This window comes from Theropithecus gelada, chromosome 13, assembly GCF_003255815.1.
Source record: "Theropithecus gelada isolate Dixy chromosome 13, Tgel_1.0, whole genome shotgun sequence".
Classification (NCBI taxonomy): Eukaryota; Metazoa; Chordata; class Mammalia; order Primates; family Cercopithecidae; genus Theropithecus; species Theropithecus gelada.
Genome location: NC_037681.1, coordinates 93,185,892 through 93,204,846, shown reverse-complemented (window position 1 = coordinate 93,204,846; position 18,955 = coordinate 93,185,892). Strand labels below are relative to the sequence as shown.

Genomic DNA, 18,955 nt, shown 5'->3' with positions numbered 1-18,955 from the left:
AACCTTAGGTAGAAACATGTGCATTAGGCAACTCAAATTTTTCGCCCCTCTGCACATGTCTGTTGAATGACTATGAAAGAACTATGAGTATTGCTTTTAGGTTTACAAATAAATTTTAGCATGTAGGCAAATTTGCAAATACAGAATCTGTGAATAATGATCTACTGTTTATTCTGTCTACTTATGTTCCCTCTCTCACAAATGAAAACACCATCAAACAAGTTACCCAGGTTAGAAACTTTCTGTCAACCTTCTTTCCTTCCTATTCTTTATCACCCATATCCAATTAAGTTCCTCCTAAATACACCTCAGAGACTGATCTTTTCAATTTTAATTTTTCCTTTTCTTTATTGTACTCTCTGCAATACAACTTCCAAAATATCTAAAATTCTTATGGTCGCTAGAGTACAAATACCTTAACATAATCTATGAAGCTTTCCTGCCTCATCTCTTGTCAGCCCTATACCTTACACCTCAAGTTCCAGCCATGGAGAACTTCTTTCGGATTCTTAGGATATGTGATGCTTTTTTTTCCATTCAGCCTCTTTGTCTCCTCCAGGAACATTTTTTTCCCTTTCTCTCTTTCTGGCTTATTCTTCTGACTCATTTGTCAATTAGAAGCATAAACGTCATTTTTTAAAGAAGCTTTCTTTGACACTTTCCCCACCCACCACACACACACACACGCACACACACACACATCCTACTTTAATCCATAGGATTTTGTAGTTCATTTGAATATAATTGCTTGTTTGTCAGTCTTCCATAGTAGTCTATAAATTCAGTAAGTACAGGTACTGTTCTCAGTGTGCCAATCACATGGTAACCACTTAGTATATATTAAGTGACTTGGTTTTTGGTGAGATTGTGTGTATTAACACAAAACTTTTGGAGCAGTATAATAGTAATGACATAAAGTAGGAAAAAATCCAAGTTTTACTTGCCTGCTTATTGTTTTATATCTATTTACTTATGTCTTCAGCAGCTTTTAAAAAAAATGTTAATGATTGAAAGAGCTTGGAGCTTAAGTGAAACCTCTGTAGTTCATCTAGTGACCTCTCTGTGAATAGACAGGCACTTCACCAATTACTCAACTGGACTGGTCAAACATCTACATCTCAAATTCCACCTTTAAGTATTGAGTTGACAAAATTGGCAGAGGGAATAGAATAACGAAAGGTGAATTTAGCAGCCACTAAGGAAACTCCAGCTCATTTTTGTAAATGGGAAGCCAGACCTGTTAGATAAATTGGTCTTTTCTTTTGTTTTTATTCTATTGAAGGAATACTTGAAAGACAAAACTATACCCAATTTAGAATTAAGTAGAAGTTCATGATTTGGTTTTTATATAGAATTTCATCTTATGTATTTTCTATCATGTATAACAAAAAATTAAATTAGTGTAGTATGGTATAATTAGAGAGAATGCTTTCTCTAAATTCTCTAGTAAGTGTGTCTTGGCTCCAAAGCATGTTGAATATGTAAGGTCACACTATAATAATAAAGGTCCTTTAGGGTGGGTCACCTTAAAATAAAAAGCCCTTAAGTGTGTACAGAACGTAATTAAGATTTAATAATACTACTATGCTGTGAAATGGTGACAAGTTGAGAATAACTTTAACAAACCAACTAGCAGTTTCCTCTTATTTCTCAAATGGAATCATTTGCCGCCTCATTAACGTATGGATGAAAAAAGCCTTGCATAGCTGTTCTAATGTTCGATTTCATTTTATAGGAAGGAAAAATTCGGGTGTACAGTTATAATCACTTTAGAACTTTAAAACTGTTGTTTTTAGGCTACACCAGGGTTCAACATACCATCCATGAACCAAATCCAGCGTGTTGCCTGTTTCTGAATGGCCTGTGAACTAAAAATGGTTTTTACATTTTTAAAATCAAAAGACAAGGAATATTTCATGACAGGTGAAAACTGTGCAAAATTATAATTTGTTTCCATAAACAAGGCTTTATTGGAACACTGCCATACTTGTTTATGTCTTGTTTATGGCTGTTTTTGCACTACAGCAGCAGAATTGAGTAGTTGTCCACCAAGCCCTCATATATTTACTATCCTGCCCTTTACAGAAAATGTTTGCCAACCCCTGAGCTACACTAGTGTCTTTACATGACTTAGTACCTTAAGTCAACTTTCCCAATTTTTTAGGACCAGTTTGGGAATGTAACAAATAAATCATCTTGAATAAAGTTCTTCAATTTTTCAGGAAGGCAGAGGAAAACTAAACTAGGTATTGCATGGCATTTATACTTTTTTTTAGGTGGGCAGGGCTTTTACTTTAATCATGGATTTTGTCTTATTTATTTTTAAAATAAGCACTTGCATGAGATACTGTTCTAAAAGCTTTATAACTCCTCTAAATCCTCATTACAACCGTATGATGTTGGCATCTCTACAAATGAGAAAACCGTGGCACACCTATTAGTGAAAGTTAAATAGTGGAACTTAAAATAGTGGTAGGAAGTTATACAGCTATTTATAGCAGTTGTACAGCTAGTAAGGGGCAGAGTCACTATTCAAATGTAATAGTCTCTGGTTTCAAAGTCAGTTTTCTTTACCACTGGTATTCTCTCTTTCCATTTTTACTCTTATTTATTTAGAAAAGCTTTGGATTAAGAATAGAATTCAGGGCTGGGCGTGGTGGCTCACGCCTGTAATCCCAGCACTTTGGGAGGCTGGGGTGGGCAGATCACAAGGTCAACAGATCGAGACCATCCTGCCCAACATGAGGAAATCCTGTTTCTCCTAAAAATACAAAAATTAGCTGGGCGTGGTGGCGCACACCTGTAGTCCCAGCTACTCAGGAGGCTGAGGCAGGAGAATCTCTTGAACCCAGGAGGCGGAGGTTGCAGTGAGCCAAGATTGTGCCATTGCACTCCAGCCTGGTGACAGAGTGAGATTCTGTCTCAAAAAAAAAAAAAAAAGAAGAATTCAGTAATAAGTGGGGTGTGATAATCTAAACACGCTGAGTTTGTATTAGTTTCCTAGAGCTGCTGTCACAAGGCCCCATAAACTGAGTGGTTTAAAACAACAGAAATGTGTTCTATCCCAGTTTTGGAGGCTAGAATTCCAAAATCAAGGCATCGGAAGGACCATTTTCTCTCTGAGACTGGGTAGAATCTTTTGTTGTGTTTTTCTAGCGCCTGCTGGTGATCAACAATCTCTGATGTTCCCTGGCTTGCAGCTGCATCACTCTATTCTCTGCCTCTGTCATCGCATGGTGTTCTCCCCATGTGTCTCTGTATCTATTCTTTTCGGCTTTTCAGGACACCAGACATACTCTATTAAAGTCCCACCCTCCACTGATAGGATCACATCTTAATTTAACTAATTACATCTACAATGGCCCTATTTCCAAATACAGTTACATTCTGAAGTTCCATGAAGGACATGAATTTGGGGAGACCCAGTACGCAACTCATAAGTCAGATATTATTCTGTAGAGCACTTCTCATTTTAAGCCCAGAAACCCTAAATTAAAAGTGGGAACTGTGCACCAAGAATCTTCATGCTTTTGTTTTTTGTTTTTCGGGTTTAATCCTGTGCTAGATTATACCCTAAGGGGGAATACTAATTTATTGTTCTCAATTCCTGCTTTTTTTCCTGCTTCCCATTGCCTCTTTGTTCAGGATTCATTTGAAAGCTGGTTTTTATTCTGGACATTTTTCTTCTGGAATGTTCTGTGGCTTTTTTAAGGAAAATTTTTCTTACCTGTTATCATAACTTATGGAAAGGTTGGTTTCCCTTCATTCTTGTGAATTTGAGACAGTAGATTCAGAAACCAGCTTTGGTGTGCTGGTGGTTAAGTTCTGGTAGTTTCCTTGTAAGGATATTTTGTATACACCCTTACAGGTTTGTAAGTCAGGTTCAATAAATGGTAATAGTTATTTTTATTTTCTATTGTTATCATCAATGTTAAAATAGCAGATTTTGAGAAATGTGATACTACCTCAAATTCCAGACCTGGGACCTTGTCTTTTCCCTTGAAATATAAGAGTAATTGGTCAAATTGTGTCAACCCATTTTCTTTTCTTTATTTTACAGGGTGCCCGGGAAACATTTGAGAATTACTACCGAAAACAGAGGCGAAAACAGGCTCGTTTGGTACTTCAACCTCCATCTAACATGGTAGGATTACCATCTTCACTTTTCTCACATTTTTACTTTTCCTCCTTGATGTCTTTTGATGCTTGTGTGTGTGTGTGTGTGTGTGTGTGTATACACTGTCATTCTGAGACCACTTTTGGTGGATGTGACTTGCAGTAAGAAAACATTATTCATTGATTGCTGTGTGTCAGGCACTGTTCTAAGTACTGGATGTGTGCTGTTGTATTTCCTCTTCATTGGTAGATAATATTATTATTTTTACCTTATCAGATATCATCTAGGGAGCTGAGCCTTAAGAGATTAAGTGACTGATTTTAACTTAGTCTTAATGTAACAAAACACAAACAGTAACTTCTTCTTCTTTGCTTTGTTGCAGCATGAAACTTTAGATGGCTACAGGAAGTATTTTAATCAAATTGTAGGGTAGGTATATATATATATATGTATATATATATTTATTTATTGAAATTTATACTCTTTCCATACATAGATTTGTGAGTGTTGGAAAAATAAATGAGGTTTTCCTCAGTAAATTCTTTTCATTTTCTTTTTTTAATCCTTAAGACAAGATTTGTTTTTGATTTTCTAATGATTTAAAAGGAATATCCTGCTGGTTTCAACATTATGTTGCTGGAGGGCATTTTTGTGGATAAAGTGAGAAAAACATTGAATTGTAATCTTATTACACTTGATGTTTTGTTTCTTTGTTTTTGGTAGATGGAACCAAATAATCAGCAAAAGTTGGCAAACTTTTCCCAAAACGGCCAGATAGTAAAATATTTTAGGCTTAGTAGGCCATATGATCTCTGTCACAACTGATTAGCTCTGTTGTTACAGTGCAAAAGTAGCTGTAGACGATACATAAATGATAAGCATGGCTATGTACCAATAAAACAATCTTTATAAAAACAGGCAGTGGGCTAGGTTTATCCCATAGGCTATATAGTTTGCCACCCTCTTCTAGAATATATATAGTGGTACGGAATTGCATTTCCCAAATAAACATCCCAATACAGGCATCTTGTTCTAATTGCAAAATAATGACTTTGCAGTTAAAAGAAAAGGAAATAACTTGGATTCTTCATCAGGTTTATTTTTTTTCAGATTTAAATTGTTTCAATGTAATTAGTTATTAAAATATATCATAAAAATTCCCTAATACTTTTTTTCATTAATATGAACATTTAGGCAAGACAATGAAAGCTACATTTTAAATGCATAATAACAAAAAGCCACAACAAGATTGTTCAAACATAACTTCGCATTTTTGAAACCTTTATACAATGCCTTTTCAGCACTTTGATGACAGACTCCACATGAAGGGAATTATTTTGATATTTTGTGCATTGGATTCTTAAAAGATATATATAAAGAATACATAATATATATGATGTATATATTAGCTTTTGTGATCTCTTTAAAATTTGTTTTTTTGAAATGTATTGATGGCTGGGTATTTTCTTAATAAAACAAAATTTGCCTCCATTACCTCTACACATTTTCCTCCCTTTTAAACTACTGGATATCATTGTTAACATTTAATAGAAATTTAATAGAAATGTAACTCTAATCTCTCTAGGAGTGGTTATGAAGATATCATGATCACAGACATAATTTTTAATCCAAGTAGCCTGATTTCATTTATGATACTGAATAACTTTCTTCAAGAAAGAAATGACCACTAACTTTGCCTTTGATGGTATCTCTTAATGCTTGTCAAACCCCAGAGAGAGTAATAAAATTGTAATTTCTGACAGCTGTGCTTTCTTTTTTCCTCAATCTTAGCTTTTTTGTGGTTGAAGATCACATTTTACATACAACCCAGGGCTTAGTAAATAGAGCCTACATTGATGAACTGTGGGAAATGGCACTTTCAAAAACCATCGCAGCACTCCGTACCCACTCGGTATGTAAGAAATCCAAGGGAACTTGTTATTTAGAGCTGATTATCTATATACTATTCAGTGTTTTACCGCTTTAAAATCAACATATGTGTGTCTTTGGAGTCACTCACTTGGAATTATATATGTCCTTCAAAGACATAGAAGTAGCTCCTTCAAATTATCACATTTTCTACCACTGAACTCACTTTTATAGAAGCCCTTTGCAATAAGAAAATAGCAGCTAACGTCTATTGATTATTCTCTCTATGTGTCAGATGTTGTTCTGTTTACTTCATATATACTCTCTTATTTCATCCTCACTAAACCCTAGAAAGGTAGGTATTATTATTATTATTATTATATTTACCTTATAGTCTGGGAAATTGAACCTCAGAGAGGTTAGGTAACCAGCCTAGTGCCATACAGTAAGAAGTAGAAGTCGGATTGAAACCCAGATGGTCTGACTCTAGAGCCCACGTTCTTAGCCACTATACCATTTTGCCTGCTATAGTGCCTATTAATATTATAAACACTGATTTGGAGTTCGCAGTTCTACTCTTACCTTTTGAAAAAAAATGTTTATAACATATTAAGTGGCCCAATTTTATGTTCCCATGATGTATTGATACATTTTAATGCGGCATATATTTTTGGTGATAATCCACTTTATTTGAGGTGGAGAATGCTGGCTATGAATTCCCTTCCTTCCCTCCCTCCCTCCCTCCCTCCCTCCCTTTCTTCCTTCCTTCCTTCCTTCCTTCCTTCCTTCCTTCCTTCCTTCCTTCCTTCCTTCCTTCCTTCCTTCCTTCCTTCCTTCCTTCCCCCTTCAATTCTTAAAGATTGATTATGCTTTGGCAGTGGGAATGTGACAATGAACAAGATAGATAGTCTTTGCTCTCAGAGTTATATTTTGATTGGAAGAGATATCCAATAAACATTGTAACAAGAATGTCAGACAGTGATCATGCAATGCAGACAGTGAAAATAACATGACAGATTAGGAAACAGGGTGTTTGCTTTTTGAAGTGGCATTCTGAGATTAGAATATCAATGAGTCACCATTTATGCAAAGAAGACCAATTAAATGATCATTTTAGTCCTAAAGAACAGTAGTGCAAGGGCTCTTATCTCAACATGTTTGAGGAATAATAGTGAGGAGTAAATGACAGAAGATAATTTAACATTAAAACAATTTTTTTAAGTGACTGTAGTATCCATCTACTTGTGCTAGCGAGACAGAGTGTTGGTGCCACAAATGCTGACTGTATTTCATAACACTATTTATTAGTAGCACCCAGCAAACAAAATAAGAACAACCCAAACATCAAATTGAATCTCAAAAACACTGTGTCTATGTGACTACATTCTTTATCAAATGTTTCTATATTTTCTAGCATTATATATGGCTATTTAAAATGACTCTTTACTTTTTCTGATTAAATTATTAGTGTAAATTGAAACATTTTGAAAGATTCGATATTTCATGTATTAATATGTGCAGCATTCTCAGTGCTGATTTCAAAACATAAGATCTTGCATAATCTACTTCACTTAGTAAATTTAGCAATATATTAAAAGATTTAATATGCCTAGTATAAAGGAGAGTTCATTTCAGGAATAGTTCAATATTAAAAGATCTGCTAATATGATTGTTAATGATAATATGATAATACTGAAAAAAGTATTTTTAAGATTCAACTATACTAATCAACCTAGTCCTTCAGCCCAAAATATAAACAAACAGCCAAGAGTCATAAAATATTTGAAGAAAACCAATTATATCACATGGAAGACCACAATAAACAAGTAGAATAGCCGTTCTTTAGCAAATACAAATTACGGGCTAGAAGAAAAATTTACAAAGTAATATTTATGATTTTAGGGATGTAGAAGACTAGGTTATTAGTACCAATCCGTCAGCTGGAAACAATTGGAAATGCTGCATTTTATATATAACATATAAGATATTCATTTAAGTCTTAAAGTATTTAGTAAGGATAGTAAGGAATTGCTCAGCTAAATCAAAGGGAAATGAGTAGATAGATAGGTTAAATACTCAAGCTGCCTTTTTCCTGAAGTTACTTCTTAGTCCAGAGTTCATAACTCAAACTTGGATTTGCACAGCCTCTTGGGCCTATTCAAGATGGAGAGTCTAATGCGCTGCCCTTCCCCCATTAAGCTGGAAAGGGCTATTCCTTTCAGGATAAGGGTGAACCAGAAGTAGAAGAAAAAACAGTCAAAATTCTTCCATCAAAGAAATCTCCTATCTAGGCAGTTTTATCTTCAATTTTGTTCTTACATAAATACTCGGAGAATAGACATGAGGAAATGCCAATTCATCTTAATTTTTTTGCGTTATTTTTTTTCTTTTCTCAACCCTGCTTCTTCTGTACCAACTCCCTTTATAATGCATATATGATCTTGATAATGAAACCAGATGAGAGTAGTATAAGACCTTGTAAATGCATAAATATAGATCAGACTTATTTATAAATATAAATCAGGAATCTTAAAATATTAAAAAACAGAATCCAGCCATTTACAACAAACAATATATTTGGTTGAGTTTCTAGTAGCAAATGCTAGCTTAGTTCAATGTTACAAAGTCTGTTAATATAATGCACATAATTGTAGATTAAAAAACAAAAAATATATAGTCATTTCAGTAGATACAGAAAAGCAATTAATAAAACACACAATAAACTTATGGTAAAATTTCTTAGTAAATTAGAAACTGGAGAGAATTTCCTTAAAATAATAAAGGCAGTCCTCCAAAATGTATTAAAGATAGTCAAGACCCCTGTCGAGAAATTCTAAAATGTCATTCAGAAATTAAAATAGGTTAAAGAAGACCTAAGTAGAATTGAGAGCTATACCATGTTCATTGATTGGAAGAGTTATTATTATAAAGATATCAGCACTTTCAAAATTGACCTATAGATTTAATTTAGTGTCAATCAAATTTCAATAGTTTTATTATAGGGAAGATGGCTGTCTTACAACCTAATTATAATATTTCAAACTAGTACAAAAGCCAAGAGCAAGTGAGAGATTCCTTAAGACTGAGAATAATGTATTTGTATACCAAGACAATTGAAAAATCATATTAAGATCCTCTGATATTGTCATTGGATAGATAATGGACCTTCAAACAGTGTCACATGTATATGGATCCTTGGGATATGTATTAGGTGGCATAGAAGGTCTGTGGATAGAAGACAGACTTAAATGAATAGCAGTGGGACAGCTGACTGTCATGATGAAGGAAAATATACACCAAAGATTGAATTTCAGGTGGATAAAATACGAAAATGTGAAAGCCAAAACCATTCATCTTTTAGAAGATAATATGATAAATTATCTTTATGATTCAGGATATGGAAGGAGTTCTTAACTGAAAACTAAAAGCACTATCCATAAAGGAAAAGATTCAGACACAAAACATCAAACTACATTAAAATTATAAGAATAAAACCTCACAAAATCTAGTAGAAAAATATGCCACATAGTGAAAAATGGTATTTGTATATACCAACACAAACTAATATAGAATATATGAAGAATTCCTACCAAATCATTACAATAAAGACAGACATCTCAAATAAGAAAAAATGAACAAAGGACAAACATTTTATGAAAGAAGAAATCCACCTGGCTGGGAAAACATGCAAATTAGAACCAAATGAGGTAACATTATTCAAGAATTAACAGTACTAATGTTGATAAAGATTTGGAGCAATAGAAACTCCGATACACTACTAAGGGAGTAAGTTTAAATTGATAAGACACTTTGCAAAAGTGTAATATCTTATAAACTTAAAGATCCCCATGGATCAACTTTTTTCTAACTATATTCTCTTCAGTAATTTGCCATAATACACCATAATAAAAATGCAAGAATATCTTTCCAGCATTGTTGGATTTTAAAATGAGAAATGACTTAAATGTCCATCAGTAGTAAAATAGATAATCTGGGTTAAACTCAAACATTGGATACTATAGAGCCTGAAAATAACCAAAGTATAGCTATATACAATAGCATTCATGAATTTCACAAATATAATGTTAAATGAAAGAAGCGAGAAAGAAAATTATACATATGGCTTATTTCCACTCATAATGTTGAGAGAGAAAATATTGATTAAGTCTCGGTATTTAGGTGGATACAAATTAAGGACAATAGAGGAGAATGAAAAGGCTAGCTACAGACTGAGAGAAATCTTTGCAGATCACATATCTGATGAAGGACTGGTGTTCAAAATGTACAATGAACTCCTAAACAAGAAAACAAGGCCAGGCATGGTGGCTCATGCCTGTAACGCCAGCACTTTGGGAGGCCAAAGCAGGAAGATCACTTGATCCCAGGAGTTTGAAACTAGTCTGGGCAACGTAGTGAGATACCGTCCACAAAAAAATTAAAAAATTAACCAGACATGGTGGCATGTGCCTGTGGTCCCAGCTACTCAGGAGCGTGAAGTGGGAGGATCTCTTGATCCCAGGAACCTGAGGCTGTAGTGAGCCATGGTCATTCCACTGCACTCCAAACTGGGAGACAGAGTGAGACCCTGTCTCAAAAAAAAAAAAAAAAAAAAAAAAAAAGAAACATACTCATCATCCTGTGTCATCAAGGAAATCCGGAACACTAACAACACCAAATGCCTGAGAGAATGTGCAGCATCAGGAATTCTCATTCATTGCTAGTGGGAATGGAAACGGTACAGCCAGCTTTGAGGACAGTTTGACAGTGTTTTACAAAACTAAACATCATCTTACTATATAATCTAGCAGGTGTATGCCTAGGAGTTTTTCCAAATAAATTGAAAACTTATTTCCACACTAAAACCTTCACACAGATGTGTATAGCAGCTTGTTTATAACTGCCAAAACATGGAAGCAACCATGTTTGTCAGTGGGTGAATGGAGGAACAAACTGTGGTACATTCATATAATGGAATATTATTCAGTGATATAAAGAAATGAGCTATCAATCCATGAAAAGACACAGAGGAACCTTAAATGCATATTGCTAAATGAAAGAAGCCAATCTGAAAAGGCTACATTCTATATGATCCCAACTGTATGACATTCTGGAAAAGGCAAAACTATGGAGAAAAGAAAACTATCCCTGTTGCCTGGGAGTTGGGAGAGGGAGGGATGGGATGAATAGGCAGAGCACAGGGTACTTGGGGGACAGCAAAACAGTTCTCAATGATAATATAATGGTGGAACATATTTATGTATGTGAAATCCCATAGAATATATAACACAGAGTAAACCCTAATGTAAACTCTTGAGTTTTGTTTAGTAATATTGTGTTGGTATTGGCTCATCAGTTATAACAATTGTAGCACACTACAATTATTACATAATATTTCAAACTAGTACAAAAGCCAAGAGCAAGTGAGAGATTCCTTAAGATATCCAAGATATTATAACAGGGCAGAAATGATGGAAGCAAGCCAAAGGATGGTATGAATCCAAAATAAAAATTGGCCTCTTAGAAGTTTATGATGATAAGAATTGAGATATTCAGAGATTAAATGGATAAGACCACATATTATGCTGATTAAGAAGATAAAGTCAAATGCATACCCCAAAATACAGAGAGCAAAGACACAGAAATAGGAAGGGAAAGTTAAGAAACAAGGATAGCTGGTGTAGACTTTTGGTTGTATTTAATAGAGATTTAGAAAGGAAAGACAGTGACGAAAGAGGGTACTGTAGTAATAAAATAAAAGAAGGGGAAATTCCAGTGTAGTGAAAAGAGCAGATTCTTAAAGTTGGAAGGATACGTTGAGTGTCAAACAGGGTAAATGACAGGAGACAATTTTTTTATATTGGAAATTTTATATTTTAGTGAGAGGGCAAAATAAAAGCATTTTTAAACGTGAGGATTCAAAGTTTACTCTTTACCCATCCTATATTTATATTTATTTTTATTTTTGATATATAATCTTGCTTTGTTGCCTGGGGTGGGGTGCAGTGGTGCAATCTCTGCTCACTGCAACCTCTGCCTCCTGGGTTCAAACAATTCTCGTGCCTCAGCCTCATGAGTAGCTGGGACCACAGGCATATGCCACCATGCCCAGCTAAGTTTTGTAGTTTTAGTGAGGATAAGGTTTCTCCATAATGGCCAGGCTGGCCTGGAGTTTCTGACCTCAGGTGATCCGCCAGCCTTGGCATTCCAAAGAGCCAGGATTACAGGCGTGAGCCACCACGCCCAGCCTCTTTACCTATCCTATCTTTAAGAGCTTCTTATTCTTCAAAAAATAAAAACAAAATGCAAATTATCAGATGAGATAGGATTAAATAAAATGTATGCCAAAATTAGTACAATTCATAGATAAATCTAAATAATGTATTATTATTTGTAATTAATGCTATTAATTCCTACAAAAGGAGAGACATCATGTTTAAGTTTTTTTAGGCCAAGTGTGGTGGCTCATACCTGTAATTTCAGTACTTTGGGAGGCCAAGGCAAGTGGATTGCTTGAGCCCAGTAGTTTGAGACCAGCATGGGCAACATAATGAAACCCCATCTCTACAAAAAACAAAAAAAAATTAACCAGGTGTGGTGGCTTGTGCCTATAGCCCCAGCTACTTGGGGGTGCTGAGGTGAGAGGATTGCTTGAACCCAGGGGGTCGAGGCTGCAGTGAACTGTGATCCTGCCACTGCACTCCAGGCTGGGTGACAGAGTGAAACCCTGTGGGGGGGAAAAAGTGGTTTTTGTTGTTGTTGTTGTTGTTGTTTTAATGAAGACTCCAAATTTTACTTTCAGTAAATAATGGGCAAAAAGGATATAATTTATTAACCACGAAAAGATAATTAAAAAGAGCTGACCCAATAAAAACACTAATGGAAATTTAAAAAAGCGTACCGAAAAGTGGCTTGAGTAGGTTTGTAAATGTCAGTAATCCCAGGTTTATCAATCCGTTTGTGTTGCTAAAAGTAATACTTGAGACTGGGTAATTTGTAAAGAAAAGAGGTTTATTTTGCCCAAGGTTCTGCAGGCTGTACATGAAGTATAGTGCCAGCATTTGCTTCCGGTGAGGGCCTCAGGAAGCTTAGAGTCATGGTAAAAGGCAAAGGGGAGTTAGTGTGTCACATTGTGAGACAGGGAGCAAGGGCAAGGGGTGGGTTTGCCAGGCTCCTTAAACAACTAGCTCCCACATGAACTCATTACCTCAGGGGAGGGCAGTAGGCTATTCATGAGAGATCCAAACACCTCCTACTAGGTGCCACCTTCAACACTGGGGATCATATTTTAATGTAAGATTTGGAGGGGATGAATATCCAAACCATATCACTAGGAAATGACAAAGCATTAAAAAGTTTTATACTATGTTTATAGGAGATATTCATAAATTAAGATTAGCTGAAAAGATTGAAAATAAAGAAGGGGAAGCAGAAGTGGTGATATTCTACAAGGAAAATAGAAATGAATTTGAAGATCTTAAAACGGGATAGGAGAGGGGTATTTTGTATTAATACTAGTTTTATCTAATGAAAAGGTAATAGCCCATTTATAAGGAAGCATCAATATGTATAAAACAAAAACTGCTAGTAATGGGAAGAGACACGGACAAGCTGCATAATTACGGGAGAATTCAAAACACCTGTTTCAGGACTTGAGCGATCAATGAGAGAGCAAGTAACAAAAATTATAATTAAAGAATTTGAATAACAAAATCAATGAACTTTTACAAAAATGACATACACATCTTTGTATCCTGCCCACAGAGTTTATTTTCCATGTCAGTTAACTTTTCTGATTTGTAGATATGAGGTTATACATGGACATTATTTGTAATTTTTATTTTCCTCTGTACTTATTGTCTCTTTTGTATTTCTTATATATTTTTTCTTTATGGTAAGGTTTTGATTTTTATTTATTTAATTTTTTTATTATACTTTAAGTTCTAGGGTACATGTGCACAACTTGCAGGTTTGTTACATATGTATACATGTGCCATGTAGGTGTGCTGCACCCATTAACTCGTCATTTACATTAGGTATATCTCCTAATGCTATCCCTCCCCCCTCCCCCCACCCCATAATAGGCCCCAGTATGTGATGTTCCCCTTCCTATGTCCAAGTGGTCTCATTGTTCAATTCCCACCTATGACTGAGAACATGCAGTGTTTGGTTTTTTTTGTCCTTGTAATAGTTTAATGAGAATGATGGTTTCCAGCTTCATCCATGTCCCTACAAAGGACATGAACTCATCCTTTTTTATGGCTGCATACTATTCCATGGTGTATATGTGCCACATTTTCTTAATCCAGTCCTATCATTGATGGACATTTGGGTTGGTTCCAAGTCTTTGCTGTTGTGAATAGTGCTGCAATAAACATACGTGTGCATGTGTCTTTATAGTAGCACGATTTATAATCCTTTGGGTATATACCCAGTGATGGGATGGTTGGGTCAAATGATATTTCTAGTTCTAGATCCTTGAGGAATCGCCACACTGTTTTCCACAATAGTTGAACTAGTTTACAGTCCCAACAACAGTGTAAAAGTGTTCCTATTTCTCCACATCCTCTCCAGCACCTGTTTCCTGACTTTTTAATGATGACCATTCTAACTGGTGTGAGATGGTATCTCATTGTAGTTTTGATTTGCATTTTTCTGATGGCCAGTGATGATGAGCATTTTTTCATGTGTCTGTTGGCTACATAAATGTCTTCTTTTGAGAAGTGTCTGTTCATATCCTTTGCCCACTTTTTGATGTTTTTTTTTTTTTTTTTCCTTGTAAATTTGATTGAGTTCTTTGTAGATTCTGGATATTAGCCCTTTGTCAGATGCGGAAATTGCAAAAATTTTCTCCCATTCTGTAGGTTGCCCATTCACTCTGATGGTAGTTTCTTTTGCTGTGTAGAAGCTCTTAAGTTTGATTAGACCCTATTTGTCAATTTTGGCTTTTGTCGCCATTGCTTTTGGTGTTTTAGACATGAAGTCCTTGCCCATGCCTATGTCCTGAATGGTATTTCCTAGGTTGTCTTGTAGGGTTTTTATGGTTTTAGGTCTAACATTTAAGTCTTTAATCCATCTTGATTTAATTTTTCTATAAGGTGTAAGGAAGTGATCCAGTTTCAGCTTTCTGCATATGACTAGCCAGTTTTCCCAGCACCATTTATTAAATAGGGAATCCTTTCCCCATTGCTTGTTTTTCTCAGGTTTGTCAAAGATCAGATGGTTCTGGATGTGTGGTGTTTCTTCTGAGGGCTCTGTTCTGTTCCATTGGTCTATATCTCTGTTTTGGTACCAGTACCATGCTGTTTTGGTTACTGTAGCCTTGTAGTATAGTTTGAAGTCAGGTAGCGTGATGCCTCCAGCTTTGTTCTTTTGGCTTAGGATTGTCTTGGCAATGTGGGCTCTTTTTTGGTTCCATATGAACTTTAAAGTAGTTTTTTCCAATTCTGTGAAGAAACTCATTGGTAGCTTGATGGGGATGGCATTGAATCTGTAAATTATCTTGGGCAGTATGGGCATTTTCAGGATATTGATTCTTCCTATCCATGAGCATGGAATGTTCTTCCATTTGTTTGTGTCCTCTTTTATTTCGTTGAGCAGTGGTTTGTAGTTCTCCTTGAAGAGGTCCTTCACATCCCTTGTAAGTTGGATTCCTAGGTATTTTATTCTCTTTGAAGCAATTGTGAATGCGATTTCAGTCATGATTTGGCTCTCTGTTTGTCTGTTATTGGGGTATAAGAATGCTTGCGATTTTTGCACATTGATTTTGTATCCCGAGACTTTGCTGAAGTTTCTTATCAGCTTAAGGAGATTTTGGGCTGAGACGATGGAGTTTTCTAAATATACAATCATGTCATCTGCAAACAGGGACAATTTGACTTCCTCTTTTCCTAACTGAATACCCTCTATTTCTTTCTCCTGCCTGATTGCCCTGACCAGAACTTCCAACACTATGTTGAACAGGAGTGGTGAGAGAGGGCATCCCTGTCTTGGGCCATTTCAAAGGGAATGCTTCCAGTTTTTGCCCATTCAGTATGATATTGGCTGTGGGTCTCTCATAAATAGCTCTTATTGTTTTGAGATACATCCCATCAATACCTAATTTATTGAGAGTTTTTAGCATGAAGGGCTGCTGAATTTTGTCAAAGGCCTTTTCTGCATCTATTGAGATAATCACGTGGTTGTTGTCTTTGGTTCTGTTTATATGCTGGATTACGTTTATTGATTTGCTTATGTTGTACCAGACTTGCATCCCAGGGATGAAGCCGACTTGATTATGGTGGATAAGCTTTTTGCTGTGCTGCTGGATTCAGTTTGCCAGTATTTCATTGAGGATTTTTGCATCAATGTTCATCAGGGATATTGGTTTAAAATTCTCTCTCTTTTTTTTTTCTGCCAAGCTTTGTTATCAGCATGATGCAGGCCTCATAAAATGAGTTAGGGAGGATTCCCTCTTTTTCTATTGAATCGAATAGTTTCAGAAGGAATGGTACCATCTCCTCCTTGTACCTCTGGTAGAATTCGGCTGTTAATCTTTCTGGTCCTGGACTTTTGTTGGTTGGTAGACTATTAATTATTGCCTCAATTTCAGAGCCTGTGATTGGTCTATTCAGGGATTCAACTTCTTCCTGGTGTAGTCTTGGGAGGATGTATGTGTCCAGGAATTTATCCATTTCTTCTAGATTTTCTAGTTTATTTGCGTAGAGCTCTGTATAGTATTCTCTGATGGTAGTTTGTATTTCTGTGGGATCTGTGGTGATATCCCCTTTATCATTTTTTATTGTGTCTATTTGATTCTTGTCTCTTTTCTTCTTTATTAGTCTTGCTAGCAGTCTATCAATTTTGTTGATCTTTTCAAAAAACCAGCTCCTGGATTCATTGATTTTTTTGAAGGGTTTTTTGTGTCCCTATCTCCTTCAGTTCTGTTCTGATCTTAGTTATTTCTTGCCCTCTGCTCGCTTTTGAATGTGTTTGCTCTTGCTTCTCTAGTTCTTTTAATTGTGATGTTAGGGTGTCAGTTTTAGATCTTTCCTGCTTTCTCTTGTGGGCATTTAGTGCTATACATTTCCCTCTATTAACTGCTTTAAATGTGTTATTTCTTATGTTGTTTAGAGTTATTTTCTCTGTATTATTTAATCAGTTTTGTCTAAGATTTGTTTATTTTATTGATTTTATTTTTAACTTGGTCTTTGTTTCATTTAATCAAGTCTTCCATATCATTTTTAATTTCATTAGTTTCTGTTTTTAATTTAATTTTATTCTCTCATTTACTTATGGTTCATTGGCTTTCCCCCGTAGTTTCATGAGTTCAGTGCTTAGCTTGTTTATTTTCATCTTTTGTGTTTTATAATGTTTACATAGATATAAACTTATTTTGAAAATGGTTTTAGCCACATAACATAGTTTTTGATATGAAGTTTTTTATTGTTGTTCATTTTAAAATGTGTTAGTTTGGTTTTCTTCTTTAACCAAAGAGTTATTTAGAAGTGCATTTTCAAATTCCTAAGTGTTGAAAATATAGATCATGGTTATTGAACTTGCTGTGTTCAGCTGTTCCCTGACTGAATCTGGTGTTACCTTGTACCAGGAAAGTGTTGAATGATTTCTAGGGAAAGAATTTACCAGGTAAATAATTTGCCAGATAAAGCATTAAACAATTAAATAAATAAAAATTTAATTGCATTTTACTATTAACATATTTTTCCTTCTTTGTCTTTCATTTATTTACTTTAGTCCTACTGCTCTGATCCAAACCTTGTGTTAGATTTGAAGAATCTCATTGTGCTTTTTGCTGACACACTTCAGGTATGTGACTTCTGTTTACATATGCTCATCTAGATTAATATTTCATCAGCTCTAAACCTTTTTCTTGACTGGGCCTGGTGGCTTTTGCCTGTAATCCTCACTGTTTGGAAGCCTGAGGTAGGAGAATTGCTTGAGTCCAGGAGTTCAAGACTAGCCTCAGAAATATAGTGAGACTCCACCTATACAAATTAAAAACATAAAAAATCAGCAGGGAGTGGTAGCACATTCCTGTAGTCCCAGGCGGAGGTGAGAGGATTGCCTGAGCTTAGGAGTTCAAGCCTGTGGTGAGCTATGATCTCGCCATTGCACTCCTGCATGGGTGATAGAGACACTGTCTCAAAAAAAAAAAAAAAAAAAATTCTGGCTGGGCGTGGTAGCTCATGCCTGTAATCTCAGCACTTTGGGTGGCTGAGGTGGGCTGAGCACTTGAGGTTAGGAGTTTGAGACCAGCCTGGCCAACATGGTGGATCCCTATCTTTAGTAAAAATGCAAAAATTAGCCAGGTGTGGTGGTAAGCACCTGTAATCCCAGCTACTTGGGAGGCTGAGGTAGCAGAATTTCTTGAACTTGGGAGGCGGAGGTTGCAGTGAGCTGAGATAGTGCCATTGCACTCCAGCCTGGGTGACAGAGTGAAACTTCGTCTTCAAACAAACAAACAAACAAACAGAAGAAAAACAGCAACAACAAAAATGAACAAAGAAAAAAATCTACATAAGCTTGGATAACTTCCCTTTTAGTTTTAAGTTGAGTTTATTATTTTCCTAGGAACTAGGTATTTTTATCTCTTCATAGCATTTCCTGAGCTTTACCCTGAGCCATTATGTTTTCATATGTAGTTTCCACCTCCTTTTTTTCTCTCATATCAAATCAGTTAATTGAACCACTGACTATATTAGTTTTTCAAAATGTTTTTAATTCATATATGGCCCCTGAGTTAGTCTGCAGTTTCTTTAACTACCATCTTGAATAATGATGGTTGATTTGAACCACATATTATATCTAACAGAATAGCATTAGAAGTGGATGAGATTCGAAGCATTTTTACTTTCTCTCCCTTCTGTGAACTCTTACTATAGGTATTAGGACTTATAGGAGGGGTTGTAGGGAGGACTTAGCCGATATTATGCCCTTTATATATAGATTTTAATTTTCATCTTTTTCTCACTG

The 18,955-nt window shown here is 35.5% G+C and overlaps 1 protein-coding gene across 7 annotated transcripts in view; it reads left to right on the top strand.

Annotated features, from left to right (window-relative positions):
- EXOC6B (exocyst complex component 6B) overlaps nt 1-18,955 on the top strand; it is a 721,163-nt gene that overhangs the window by 334,154 nt on the left and 368,054 nt on the right. For all 7 annotated transcript variants that reach the window (XR_003115284.1, XM_025354255.1, XM_025354254.1 and 4 more), the window contains 4 exons: nt 4,061-4,144; nt 4,500-4,546; nt 5,909-6,029; nt 17,717-17,788. Coding sequence is in view for 6 of the 7 variants with exons in the window: in XM_025354255.1 (XP_025210040.1) it covers nt 4,061-4,144; nt 4,500-4,546; nt 5,909-6,029; nt 17,717-17,788 (324 nt within the window). In the remaining variant the exon portion in view is untranslated. The remainder of the gene's footprint in view (nt 1-4,060; nt 4,145-4,499; nt 4,547-5,908; nt 6,030-17,716; nt 17,789-18,955) is intronic.